The sequence below is a fragment of the Anthonomus grandis genome, chromosome 6 (assembly GCF_022605725.1).
Source record: "Anthonomus grandis grandis chromosome 6, icAntGran1.3, whole genome shotgun sequence".
NCBI classification, from domain to species: Eukaryota; Metazoa; Arthropoda; class Insecta; order Coleoptera; family Curculionidae; genus Anthonomus; species Anthonomus grandis.
The window spans coordinates 31,241,691-31,256,823 of record NC_065551.1 but is presented as its reverse complement, the minus strand read 5'-3'; the positions used below and the strand labels follow the sequence as shown (position 1 = coordinate 31,256,823).

Below are 15,133 nucleotides of genomic sequence, written 5' to 3'. Positions count from 1 at the left end.
TTTTTGGCACTTAAAATTACTTTAATCCAATCATCTGGCAAAAAAATGTCTTAGAAGTAGCGTTTTTGCTTTTCAATCAGGCCAAAATCTTGGTCACACTTGGTTGTGATCGATAACTTTCGGACTGAAGTTATCCGAATAAGTAATGTACGCACAAATTGCAGCCATTTTTATGTTTCTATTCTGGCCTCCGCACTGGTCGCTGTACATAATTAAATTGGGAGTTTGTACATAATGCATGATACATGAGCCTATTTCTTGAGGTCCATGTGATGCAATTCCCTCATGCCAGAGGTACATGTGTGCCTGGTTTGTAGTTAGGTTATGGATACCTAAACAATATGTCCATAACTGCCTTTTGTAGTAGGCTATCCCTGTAGAAATATTAGGCGTAGGTAATGTCTTCATAAGATCAAATGCAATGGTCGTTGTGGAATTTGGATCTTGTTTTGGATCTTCTCGCATTCCATTTCGAGCTGCTTCTGCCTTGCGTAAATGAAGTTCTTTTTCCATTTCCACTTTTCTTTTATCTTCGCCAGTTAAACTATTTATTTTTACCTTCATAGAATCACATTTTTTGCACGTATCAGTTGCAGGATACCGGAAATGAAGATTAAACTCTTCGTTAAAAATTTTTGAAAACACAAATTTTGACACTTTCTGTTCACACTCATCACTTTGTAAATACAAGTTGTATAATTTGCTTATGTTTAAATCTGGTGAAAGATATTCCCGGTTTGGATTTTTAACCCTGCTGTAGTGCGATTTATACTTGGCAAATTTGTTGACAAAATGTTTAACATTATCAATATCCACCTGATTAGTTTTGTTTTTGGGGGGATGCTTACCTCTTCTATCTATAGGCGGTGTAGTATGCTTGCCACCCCTCGTTTTATTAATTAGAGCTCAAAAACCCTCAAAGCATTTAAACAAAAAAGTTCACAGACAATAACTTCATCTCTAGTTTCTTTGGGCAGTTTATAAATACGTGTATTACTACGTTTGTTTGGATCTTGAGAATACGTGAAACGACCCTTATTAGATACTGTTACTTGGTCATTGATATAAGATGTCTGTAAATTGAAGTTTGATAAACTGTAAAAATTCTCGAAGATGCGTTTTCTCTCCTGGATACTTAGTAACAAGTGGCATTGTCTGGACCAATTGCATTCTCCGTTAAAAAAAGTTTCTTCTGCAACTTCGTTCCCCCTGTAGTTAAGGTAAGATTTTCCGGAGTTTCTTGCAACTTTACTTTTTTGCCTTTTCCAACCTTCATGTTTTGTCTTTCTTTTTCTACCTTTTTTTTCCTCCACGATGTTGGCATTAGGTGCAATGTTCTGAATCGACTCTCCAGAATCACTTTCGGACTCGTCATCCGTGGGCGGGTGAAAATCCGAACCAGAGTCTATGTCAAATTCACTGGGTTCGGCTATGCTAGAAATATCTGACATTTTCCCCTGAAACAAATCAAAATTATCTTATAACTTATGGTTACGATAAGCCGAAGCCAAGTCACTCCTTGTAATTTGTTTTTATTTTCAGGTTTTTTTTTTTAAATGTTATTCTTAGCTTATTACATGCATGCCATACGTAAACTTAATATTTCTAACTTACCTGTGCTAGCACATCAACAGATTTGCAAAAATTGTTATAATAAAATATTTATTTTCCGTTTACACTCGACAAAATAGAAAAACACTGACAACGAAAACGACAACTTTTCAAAAGTCAAACTGGCCCAACTGCTAGACCAACTGTCACTCAGGCCACTTTTCTGCTACATGTTATGTAAATCCAGTGTGCCGGCCCAAATGTACTAAGAGAGAAAGGTCAATTGGGCCACTTTTAATTTGTAAATAATAAAACGGTATCTACGACTACGGGCCTATCTGAAATATGAAATATGTAATTTTTTCACTTGGCTGCTCCTCAATTAACATTAAATAAAATCATTCCTATGATAAGTGGTTACATTAGTTTAAGATTAAGAATAATTAAGTTGTTTTGTTAATCAAGGAGTAAACAATCAAGTTGTTTACTTGATTGTAAGTCGTACCTCATTACGATGTTATTGGTGGTACCTGTTGATAATTTACGCTATATATATTCAATTGTAAAAGTACATAGCAGTGGTATTCTCATAGACTTAGTGCACTACAAATCTTAATCTCTCAATAATATTTAAGTAATATACAAATATAGTAGTAAACAAACGTTCAGTGCATCTTTTTCAGAAAGTCCATTACACTAGGTAATAAACGTTGCAGTTATTTTAATACTGAATCCTTCATAAAACGGAACAGATATGGTCATATTATTTTCATATATAAGGGAAAGTTGGATGTAGACTTTGATCAGTTACAGACTTTTTATCACCACTCATCTCCTCTTTTCAATACAATTAGAAAAGTGTAGGTATAGCAATTTGAGTTCATGTAAAATATAGCAAGTAAATAAGAACTTGCCCCACTATGCCATGATATTAGAGGATGGTAGTGATTCAACATCATGACTAAGTTAAGATCAAAGTTTTCGATTATATTTTTGGATAACCGATTAATGGTATTTAAAGAACTAAAACGATTTTTACTTTATTTCAGCTTCAACCGGTATAATTTCAAAACCAAATGCAGAGAGGGTTCGGGCCACCCAGAATGCCATTCGGCTATAGTCAGCATCAGAGATATTTTCATCAACGGTAAGTGAATATAGAACGAGCCCCGAATATAAGATTATATCAGATATCAGAAACCCCTGGGAATAAGAACCAACAAATTTGCTCAAGTTTTCCAGACTTCTTAGTAATTTATCACAAAAAAAGGTATCTATAACAAAAAAATACAAAAGTACTTGTATGGAATTGTGTTTATAGATTGCCAAAATTGGATCTATAGTTATTTAGTTTTTCATGTTCCCCTGCCTGGTTTTAAGTATATGGAAATATAATCTCCATATTTTGTATAAGCAACATTTTAAATAAAACAGCATGAAAACAGAGATAAATTCATATCACTATGAGCAGTAGCACGGTTTCGCTGTAGTATAGAGCTACGTCGTGAGTTGCAGGAAACTAGAAGAGGATATGCTAGTCCCTTTATTGGTTCATCAGAACCTGCAGACTAGTTCTGATGAATAACAAAGACCTGACCTATTGTCTTTAGACTTTTACAAATACAATCATATTTTCTAATTTAAAAAATAACAGGCTACATCCACCTTTCCATCACCTGTTTGCATATTTTTAAACTGGATGTCAAATTGGGTTGTAAGAAAATTAGATATAATGAATTCCATAAATCAATATTGATTGTAAGTACATTCCTAGTCGCTACCACAAGCGACGCCGCAAGGAGACTAGAGGTAAGAAGACTGATCCCGCGCTTCCCAAATGAGGTGATGCAAAATTGAAGATTGCCACCTTGGCGCTGTTGGTCAGAAGTGTACCTTGCTCTAATTGGCTACTCTACACGTGGCACTATTCTGTCCTGTTTATATTTTCATTCGCCTGAATCTCACGTTTTAATATAACAGAATTAATCACGAATAAACAATGTTTTAAATTCATTATCAATGGGGATTAAAGTGTTAAAACGTTCGCTGTTGCATGATCGGCTTTAATCCGGAAAAAAGGGAATAGAAGTATCATCACAATATTGCACAGGGAATTATATTGTAATTATTGTATTAAATTGAAAAATAAATAGTAAAAGCTTTGAATCGAATATAGATATTGGCGATGGCATGGCATTTTCATAATTAAGTATTAAAATAACTTTTGAAACTGGCGAGTGCAAGTGTAAGAACAAAAGTGAGAAATGGGTTACGATTTTGCAATTTTGCTAAGTGATGGGTGGGACATTGACTACCCTTTAACTTCTCTGTTATTTCTCTCTGTGACAACTTTGAAGAAAAGGATGTCCCTGTGCTCTCACTCTTATGAGTTGTAGCTATATAGGTTTCAATATCTGTATCTGCATACATATCGTCACTATCAGAATCTACAATAATTCCCGTATTGGTAGTCATAAGTTTAACAGCCATAGTTTCATTGGAATCAGATGAAGTTGAAAAAACCACATTATCAGTTTTAGTTTTATTTATTGTAAGTTGTAAAGGAAGACCACAGAATTTTTCTAAATTGTGCATTGCTTGAAGGTGGCATTTTAAATTTGTTGTGTTTTCAGAAGTGTTGATTTGCACCTTCTAAAATACTGCCATTGTTTAATTTTAGGTGGCATTTTCTTATGTCTGCAAAGATAAAAATACCATATTAATCTGACGTTCGAAATGTTTTTTAATAATCAGCCTTTTAGTGATGCAATTAAATTATTTATTTAAGCAAATATTTGCTTCTTTCGCTAATTTGAATTTATTTTATATATCACCTATTATAAATTTATGTTTAGCGCTATTTTTATGGATATGTATGCCTTTTTTTCTTTTAATTGATGATTTTGCATTATGTTGCTGTATTATTTTTTTTTGTGAGAGTTTCAAGTTCAAGAGTTGGTTGATCTGGTTGATCAAGAAATTCAATTTTCATTATATAATATTATACTCTTTCTTATTTATTCTTTCTAATGTAAATAAAAACATCTAGATTAATAAGAGTTTTGACGTAACTTACCTAATATTGTAATTAACGTCCAAATAAATCACAAATCTAATCAACAATCGCCATCATCAAATGATCAACCTAATTGTTTTTAAAGCGATGGAACTAAACTTATTGAACAATCTATAAACTGATATTCACTAATAGCAGAATAGTACAGATGTAACAAGGGAATCCCCTGTTATATATGTGAGAGTAGTAATGGGACTATAGTTGAATACAGAAATCGAGTAATATTCAATTCCCTAAAGTATTTAATTTTGCCCATTAGTATTCGATCATTATATATTAAGTGAAAACCTCGATATCGTTTAATGATTCTTTCTGAGCAAATAAGCAAAATAAAAACAAATTTCCAATAATTATAATTGGTCATTTTTGTTTGAAGAAATGATAAAAAATTAAAAAGGATTTGATCATAAACAATTAATAAGAAAATTACAATGCTTTGACAACGATGTCAAAATATCAACCATCGATAAGAAAACATCAATGAACATCGCCCAACACTAGTGCTATAATTTGATTTCTCAAAATTAAAATGACTGTTTACGGATGTTTTGTTGTAAGAGGGAAGGAGACATTTCATAGAATCTAAATAAAAAAGAGTGGGACAGCTATATACGATAATGAGCAATGACCGCAGTGACGGACGACATACTGCTGCATACTGCTGGACTATACGAAGGCATTTGATCTTATCAATCATAAAATTTCAGTTTCTATTCGTAATTTTTTTGGTTTTTCCGACAATTCATGTAATCTAATTTTCTCGTATCTTTCATGTAGAACACAGCAAGTCAAACTTAATAATAGCCTTTCTTTATCACTTCCGGTTGAGCAAGGCGTTCCTCAGGGTAGTATTTTAGGACCCCTTTTATATACTGCAAGCTTTTACTCTTGTCTAAGTTTTTGTGATTATCACTTATACGCAGACGATACGCAACCCTATATTTCTTTTAAAAAATCTGAGTATGGTAATGCAATTAAAAATCTTAATTCAGATTTACAAAATATTTATTTAAAATCTAAGTCAGCTTTTTTGATCTTTGGTGAGGAGTATCTTCCATATAGTAACCATATCTATTGATGGCAATACGATTCCTTCTAAGACCAGTTGCAAAAGTTTAGGTATTTTATTAGATAAAAGGCTGAGAATCAAAGATCACATTTCATTATTATTAAAGAAAGCCTATAAATTATTAAAAATTATTTATGGACAAAGACATTGCTTAAGTAAAAAAATAAAAACCATGCTTTGCGAGTCTCTAGTCTTATCTCATTTTAATTTTTGTAGCCCATGTTTAGATTATGCTGATCGAAACAGAGTACAAAAGGTTCAGAATAGCTGCCTAGCTAGATCTTTAAAATTTCTGGTCCAAACCCGATTTCACACAAGCTTACAGAAATTAGGTAGCTTAGTATGCAGAACAGGTTTATTCTACAAAAAAAAGGAGAAAATTCCAGAGTATCTTTTTGATAGACTAACATTTCGAACCGACATTCACAATTTAAATTTAAGACACCATAACTATACCAAGACATAGAAAAGAATTATTTAAAAGGTCTTTTACCTACAATGTGGCTGTGGCTATGGATAATGTTGTCGACTATTCGTTTTCTTTTGATTGGTATAGGAAAAGCACGTGGAATATATTGTTTTCAAGTCAGGCTCAGCGAGTATGATCTACATGGTATTAAGATTTTAAGTTTGTTAAGTACAATTTTTATTATTTTTATTTTTTTTTAAATATTTAATATGTTTTATTTTATTTCATTTCATTTTGAGAAATGGTCGCGAATGAAACTATTTTAATTATTTGTTTTGTTCTGTTCTCGAGCTATATAAATTTATTTTGTTTTTGTCTTTAAGTAACAACGTTTTAAACCTATATATATGAATTATTTTAGCGTGCTACTTATAATAGTTACTCTATTTTGTCTCGATTTTTTTTTTCTAGTTTAATAGGATATTGGGGGAGAATTGGCACTTAGTTGCTTACCAATACTCCTTTATTTACCAGATATTGTTTTAGGATTATTGTGATATATATGTTTTTTATTGTATGCTGGCAAATAAAAACTTTTTATTATTATTATTATTATTATATCCTTATTTTGGCGCCAGATTTAAAAAACTGTTTAAAAAACTACGCCACCGACGGAAGAAGATCTTTTAAATTCATTATATTTTAGCAAACATTCTTTATGTGTCAATGAGTTGCCGTGTGCAGTAAATCCGCTATTAGTTACCCCAATGTAAGTATTAAAAAAATGCAGTTTGGTTGAACGATCTAATGGAATGGAAAATTAATTATTTTTTTTGAATAAATATTTAAAAAAATTTCTTTGGGCGGACATGGATTTATTTGATTTTGGATATTATATAAAATTACTATAGTTTATTTTTGAGAAAGTTTTATTTGAGAAATTTATTTTGCTACTACCTTATAAGAAAATTTTTAATTTTATTTCCCTGCCTAATTGAATTTTTTTATTTGAGTATATCTTGCTTATTATTTTTTATAAAATTAATTTTTTACATTAAATTGTGCTTATTAATAAGAATGAAAGTAGAAAACATTATATGAATACTGTAGGAGCAGTGTCATTTCCTCACTGTGGATGCTTTTGCTGGATAAAACTTCATCCACGTAAGGAAATTGTTCACTTTGCTTCCTTTTGTTATACAAATAACTATTATTTTTTTAAGTTCTCTATATGTGGACATATCAAAAGGAAAAGCCCAACTTAAATAATAGGGTATTGTATATTTGGAAAAAATAAATAAATGGAAAAAAATTAATAAATATATAAATGTTATTAATCTTTTTGAAATAAGTACATATTTTTTTAAATAACTTTTATACCTTATTATTTTGGTAAGTGAAAACACCATGGATTTAATTAGTTATACTATTATATAAATGTACCATACCAAAGACATGTATATGACTGATTTCAAAAGAAACTTAATTATTTTATGCTAAAATACTAATTTACAATTCGCAGTTTTGATTAATACTTATAAGAAGAAACTGCAAGAAACTTATGAGGTTGTGTTTTTACAAATATTTGCCTAAAACTTACATAAAAAATTATAATACACATATACATATATACTTAAACCTATAAAAATATACCTACTATTATATAAAGAAAATACTGATAAATAGAAAAAAATATACAATTTATAATTTTTATTTACTGCTCCTTCTTCTTCTTCTTCTTCTTCTTTGATGGAAAATAAACTTGTTTGTCCATTTTTAGTTTACCTGCATTTGTCTTATTTTCCTGTTCCATCATTGATGTCAGTTGTCTTATGCACCTAGACATTTACAGGTATATGTTAATACATCTTATATAATTTTATAAAAAGATAACTTACTTATCATAAGTTTCATCATTTAAAGATCTTAAAAAGTTTGATACACTCTCAATTTCAATTTCTCTTGTTGATTGCTTGTTCAATTGTTGTACTGCTACTTAGTGATTTTCAGTCGTCTTCTCATTAACAAATGTTTCAATTTCTACACTATGACTAGCTTCAATATTATTGGAAGAACATTCCCCAAGGAGTTCACCTAAAACAGAATCGCTTCCCTTCCTTTGCTCATACACCATAAAGACAATAGAAAAATAAGGCTTACAGCCATGCTACTGGTGATCATCCAGGCCCGTTGTGTTGATACCCTAAAGGACTATAATGTTACCTGCACCATAAATCTTGACATTTAAACGAGAAGGACATACACCATTCATTATAATGGGACCACTACATTTTATTGTTCACTTACTAGATGTGCTTTCAAATCCTAGAAACAGCTATACATTAAGTGCATGTTTAACAATCTTTCACTAAATAGTAAATCTATTTAGTGATATATATACTAATCTCTTCGATTGCAACAATATAATTTTTCAATCTTGTCTTCAATTTTCCTTGTGCAAGCAAGTGCATAGTTTGTGCTTATTTTATGCTCTCTTAACCATTCCTCAAATCTTTCTTCGCTGGAAAAATGAAAAGTTGAGGACTCTATTTTGATATCATGACTTACCTGTAAATGAACTTCAAGTTTTTGATCACAGGAGTGAAAGTCTCACAGGAACACTTAGTCTTTTTGCATAAGGGACTAGAAATGTGTGACTTTTAAGGTTATCTGGAAGCTGCTGCTTATGAATAACCTTAATATGTCTAAAATGGGCACCTCATATTATTAATATTACTAATAAGGTCAAAAAATCATTAAATGTCCTAAGAGCACTTTGTAGGGTATGGTGGGGTGCCGACCCAAAAACCCTCCTAATTGTCTTCTTTGCTTTAGTACAATCCCATCTGGATTTTGGATCAATTTTTTTCAAGCCTTGTTCAAACACTGCACTCAATAGATTAGATGTGGTTTTTTATGAAGGCTTACGTATATGTCTGGGATGTATGCGGTCTACCCCTAAGGTTGCACTTTTGGCAGAAGCCTCTGTCATGGATCTAGAACACAGAAGAAAGATAATTGCCCTTAAATTCATTTCTAAAATCCTATCTATAACAAATCACCCGACTATACAAATAATAAATAATATCCGAATGAAAGTAATCCATAGACCAGGGGTGGGATGGAATGGGAACAAAATGCCATATTTAGTGGAAGCATTACAATCTTATAGGCCACATTTAAAATCAATTTATAGGGGTCCAACTTTTCCCTGTTATGAGATTGACTTTCCTATTCTTTGCAAACCTTTAAAACCCATAAATCTTAACTGTAAAAAAGGGGATGGTATATCTAAAAACATATTTGCGGCAGAATCCAACAAATTAAAAGCCCAATATACATTTATTTTTTCTGATGCATCAAAAAAATGTGAAAGGGTGGGGTTTGGCATATCCATCCCCTCTTTGAATTATAAATTCTCACAAAGACTCCCCAACAATTTAAGTATATATAAAGCAGAAATAATTGCAATACATGATGCCATTAAAACTGCTATTAACCAACAAATTAAAAATGCGATAGTCTTTTCAGATTCAAAGGGAGCCATAACAAAACTCTGCAACCCTTCCTTTGCAGCTAACTCCGAACATTGGGTTCTGTCTACAAAAAGGCTGATTGACACAACTAACAGAAATGATTATAACATCAAATTATCCTGGATTCCAGGACACTCTGGTATAACCGGAAATACGGAGGCAGATACTCTGGCCAAGATTGGGACAGACTTAAATATTCCTAGAAAAATATTATATGACATAAAAGATTAAAATGAAAGGTAGCCCTTATTGCGACTGCGGTATGCTTGATGACCTAAACCACATATTTTTTGAATGCCCTATTAATAATATACCCGATCTAGACTTGTATAAAATCTTTGTATTGAAAAAGAAAATATCACCATTATCCATAACTCAAATTCTGTCTGCCCCCGACGACGAATCAATAGAAATAATCATGCGATTTATAAACATCAATAAGATTAAACTTTGAAGCTCAACTATCCAATACCCCTCTTGTATCCTACAATCCCGCTTGTTTTAGTGCTTGGTGTGGTCCCTCATTCCTTTTGTTGTAATACTAACGTTTTCCTCCCGTATTATAGCTACAAACCATAAAGCCGACGGCCGATACAAGACAAAGCTATAGTCACAAGCTAAACAGAACGAGCAAAGTTGTAATATAAGAAGATATTTCGGAGATTCCTGCATGGTCCAGAGCCAGACAAAGAAGGAGTATCCCCCAAATCGGGCTGGCAATTGCCTCGCAGCAAAGCCATCAACTAAACAAACAACAACAACAACCTTAATATGTTTGTTCTTAGCTGAAATGGAAGAAAACATTTTACTGCATAAGTGGCACATATTTTTGTTGATAGTTTGGTCCTGATTCTGATGGTTTTCAGTAGGGCCGTCCATCTTTACAGCTAAAATCGCTGAATTGGACTTAATACTGCTTTTCAGGTATTATTTTAAAACACTATAAGCAACAATATGGTCGATATTTCACAAAGAAACAAAGGAAAGTTCAGTATAATCGCAATAATCGATCAAATTAGTTAGAGCTTTTTTACGAAAGTAAACAACCAACACAACAAACGCAAAAAAAGCGGGAACATTCGTGTCGTTATTCTTGTCATTCACGTCAAACGACCGAATTTTTCTCCGAACATACACGATCACAGACGCCACTAAAAAGCACCCGATTCCCGTCACCATTCGGCTATCTCCGACTGTTCCATTCGGATATTTAAATATTATGTGAATGGCGGGATTGGCGGGCAACCAACAAGAGAGCAATGTTTGCTGCTAGAAGCAGAGATTTCTGGCAATAAGAATTAATGTAAATAATAATTAATGAAATAATAATTTAATAAAAATAAAAAATAGCGTTTTTGGAATAATAATAATTATTGATTCTCTAAATAAATTAAATACAAATAAAAGATGCAAACAAGAAAATTGAATTATTAATTTTATACATAATACCCTAATGTAAGTATCAAAAAAATGCAGTTTGGTTGATTGATCCAATAGAATGGAAATTGAATTATTTTTTTTTTTGAATAAATATTTTAAAAAATTTCTTTGGGCGGACATGGATATTATTTAAAATTACTATAGTTTATTTTTGAGAAAGTTTTATTTGAAAAATTTATTTTTCTACTACCTTATAAGAATATTTTTAATTTTATTTCCCTGCCTAATTGAATTTTTTTATTTGACTATATCTTGCTTATTATTTTTTATAAAATTAATGTTTTACATTAAATTGTGCTTATTAATAAGAATGAAAGTAGGAAAAATTATATGAATACTGTAGGAGCAGTGTCATTTCCTCACTGTGGATGCTTTTGCTGGATCAAACTTCATCCATGTAAGGAAATTATGCACTTTGCTCCCTTTTGTTATACAAATAACTATTATTTTTTTAAGTTCTCTATATGTGGACATATCAAAAGGAAAAGCCCAACTTAATCAATAGGGTATTGTATATTTAGAAAAAATAAATAAATGGAAAACAAAATTTATAAAATATTGTAGTATTGTACTTTAATTTTACTATATTATTTTTTTTTACTAAATGTTATTCATCTTTTTGAAATAAGTACCTATTTTTTTAAATAACTTTTATACCTAGGTAGAGAGGTAATTTTGGTGAAGTGAAAACACAATGGATTTAATTAGTACTGTTATATATAAATGTACCATATATTAAAAGTTTTATTTTATAAATGCTGCAAAGACAAGTATATGACTGAGTTGAAAAGAAACTTAATTATTTTATGCTAAAATATTAATTTACAATTTGGAGTTTCGATTAATACTCATAAGAAGAAACTGCAAGAAACTTATGAGATAGGTAATATTTTTTCAAATATTTGCCTAAAACTTACATAAAAAATTAAAATACACATATACATATATACTTAAAACTATAAAAATATACCTATTATATAAAAAAAATACTGATAAATAGAAAAAAATATACAATTTATTATTTTTATTTACTGCTCCTTCTTCTTCTTTGATGGCAAATAAACTTGTTTGTCCATTTTTCGTTTACCTGTATTTGTCTTATTTACCTGTTCCATCATTGATGTCAGTTGTCTCGTGTACCTAGACATTTACATGTATATGTTAATACATCTTATACAGGGTGTCTCACGACGAATAGACGCGATCGATATCTCGGAAACTACTTTTTCAAAAATTTTGAAAATTTGGCAACATGGCACAGTCGATGGGGGCTACACAACTAAAATATTTTGACACTTGTGACGTTTCCGGTTATACAGGAAGTAGGTGTCAACTTCGTTATTTTAAATGGAACACCCTGTATATTTTTACATTTTTGGCTTTTACGTGAAATTCTAAGTATATTTTGTGTATAATGTCCTATACCTAAGTGTAACCGTTTTTGACATATTTTTAATTTCATGTGAAAAACTATGTTGATAAGCCCTAACATAATTACCGATTACTCCCTTTTAGTAGCCTTTATTTATTGGTTAGTTTTGGTTTTATTTTAGAGGAAGGACCACTTTAAAAGTCTATTTTAATATTTGGCTAAAAAAAGATACAGGGGGGTCAAAAACTAGCATTAAAAATTAAAATGAAAAAATCATTAAAAGTCATTTTTTTTAAATGGAAACCCCCTATTTTTATAATTTTTTCATAAAGATAATTAAAAATAAGGTTAACTTTGTATTAGGTTATCTAGTCCAAAAATTGATAGTTTCCGAAATATTGGCAGTTTAAATTTGGCCTAATATTAAAAGCCGTATAGTAACACGGCTCAAGGATTGTTGATTAGTTGGGCATGACGGTTGTCATAGTGACCGCTAGAAACGGCAGTAAGATAATGGATTATAACAGAAATGTACACTTTTTAATTAAATTACACTTTTACGAAGAAAACTTAAATAGCAAGTAACTTATAAATTTAATGCATATAATCCATTGTCTTACTGCCGCTTCTAGCGGTTACTATGACAACCGTCATGCCCAACTAATCAACAATCCTTGAGCCGTGTTACTATACGGCTTATAATATTAGGCCAAATTTAAACTGCCAATATTTCGGAAACTATCAATTTTTGGACTAGATAACCTTATACAAAGTTAACCTTATTTCTAATTATCTTTATGAAAAAATTATAAAAATAGGGGGTTTCCATTTAAAAAAATTGACTTTTAATGATTTTTTCATTTTAATTTTTAATGCTAGTTTTTGACCCCCCTGTATCTTTTTTTAGCCAAATATTAAAATAGTCTTTTAAAGTGGTCCTTCCTCTAAAATAAAACCAAAACTAACCAATAAATAAAGGCTACTAAAAGGGAGTAATCGGTAATTATGTTAGGGCTTATAAACATAGTTTTTCACATGAAATTAAAAATATGTCAAAAACGGTTACACTTAGGTATAGGACATTATACACAAAATATACTTAGAATTTCACGTAAAAGCCAAAAATGTAAGAATATACAGGGTGTTCCATTTAAAATAACGAAGTTGACACCTACTTCCGGTATAACCGGAAATGTCACAAGTGTCAAAATATTTTAGTTGTGTAGCCCCCATCGACTGTGCCATGTTTCCAAATTTTCAAAATTTTTGAAAAATTAGTTTCCGAGATATCGATCGCGTCTATTCGTCGTGAGACACCCTGTATAATTTTATAAAAAGATAACTTACTTATCATAAGTTTCATCATTTAAAGATCTTAAAAAGTTTGATACATTCTCAATTTCAATTTCTCTTGTTGATTGCTTGTTCAGTCGTTGTACTACTACTTGTTGATTTTCAGTTGGCTTCTCATTAACAAACATTTCAATTTCTACACTATGGCTAGCTTCAATATTATTGGAAGAACATTCCCCAAGGAGTTCACCTAAAACAGAATCGCTTCCCTTCCTTTGCTCACACCATAAAGACAATACAAAAATAAGGCTTACAGGCATGCTACTGGTGATCATCCAGGCCCGTTGTGTGGATACCCTAAAGGACTATATAATGTTACTTGCACCATAAATCTTGACATTTAAACGAGAAGGACATACACCATTCATTTTAATAGAACCACTACATTTTATTGTTCTCACACTACATTTGCTTTGAAATCCTAGAAACAGCTACACATTAAGAACATGTTTAGCAATCTTTCACTAAATAGTCCAGTGAATATGTACAGTATGTAATAAATACTTTGCTTGAATTGAAATTGCTACAAATTTACCTCTAAAATCGCTTCGATTGCAACAATATACTTTTTCAATCTTGTCTTCAATTTTTCTTGTGCGAACAAGTGTGCATATTTTATGCTCTCTTAACTATTCCTCAAATCTTTCTTCGCTGGAAAAATGGAAAGTTGAGGACTATTTTGATATCATGACTTAACTGTAAATGAGCTTCAAGTTTTACAGGAATACTTAGTCTCTGCATAAGGGACAAGAAATGCGTGACTTTGGGTTACCTGGGTTGCTGCTTATGAATAACCTTAATATGTTTGTTCTTAGCTGAAATGGGAGAAAACATTTTACTGCATAAGTGGCACATATTTTTGTTGATAGTTTGGTCCTGATTCTGATGGTTTTCAGTAGGGCCGTCCATCTTTACAGCTAAAATCGCTGAATTGGACTTAATACTGCTTTTCAGGTATTATTTTAAAACACTATAAGCAACAATATGGTCGATATTTCACAAAGAAACAAAGAAAAGTTCAGTATAATCGCAATAATCGATCAAATTAGTTAGAGCTTTTTTACGAAAGTAAACAACCAACACAACAAACGCAAAAAAAGCGGGAACATTCGTGTCGTTATTCTTGTCATTCACGTCAAACGACCGAATTTTTCTCCGAACATACACGATCACCGGCGGGAATCGGGTGCTTTTTAGTGGCGGAAAATGCTTAGTCGACAATCAGACAATCTTATTTTCGCAAGAATTGACCATGTGATCGGCAGTCGAATTTTCGTATAATTTGTGATGTAGGCGTTTTTTTATGGCTTTCATTATCTTTAATTTT

At 31.3% G+C, this 15,133-nt stretch overlaps 1 protein-coding gene and 1 long non-coding RNA gene across 8 annotated transcripts in view; one reads left to right on the top strand and one right to left on the bottom strand.

Annotated features, from left to right (window-relative positions):
* The window catches only part of LOC126737113 (uncharacterized), a 59,286-nt gene that overhangs the window by 5,180 nt on the left and 38,973 nt on the right, over window positions 1-15,133 (top strand). For all 4 annotated transcript variants that reach the window (XR_007660883.1, XR_007660884.1, XR_007660882.1 and 1 more), the window contains exon 2: window positions 2,601-2,698. Coding sequence is in view for 1 of the 4 variants with exons in the window: in XM_050441846.1 (XP_050297803.1) it covers window positions 2,628-2,698 (71 nt within the window). In the remaining 3 variants the exon portion in view is untranslated. The remainder of the gene's footprint in view (window positions 1-2,600; window positions 2,699-15,133) is intronic.
* LOC126737114 (uncharacterized) lies at window positions 11,953-15,041 on the bottom strand. 4 transcript variants are annotated; one of them, XR_007660889.1, is made up of 4 exons: window positions 14,579-14,959; window positions 14,342-14,457; window positions 13,801-14,227; window positions 11,953-12,221 (listed from the first exon to the last, which is right to left on the bottom strand). It is a non-coding gene; the product is annotated as an uncharacterized LOC126737114 (long non-coding RNA). The 4 variants fall into 4 exon arrangements; XR_007660888.1 differs by having other exon boundaries at window positions 13,801-14,457; window positions 14,579-14,967; XR_007660887.1 differs by having other exon boundaries at window positions 14,342-14,956.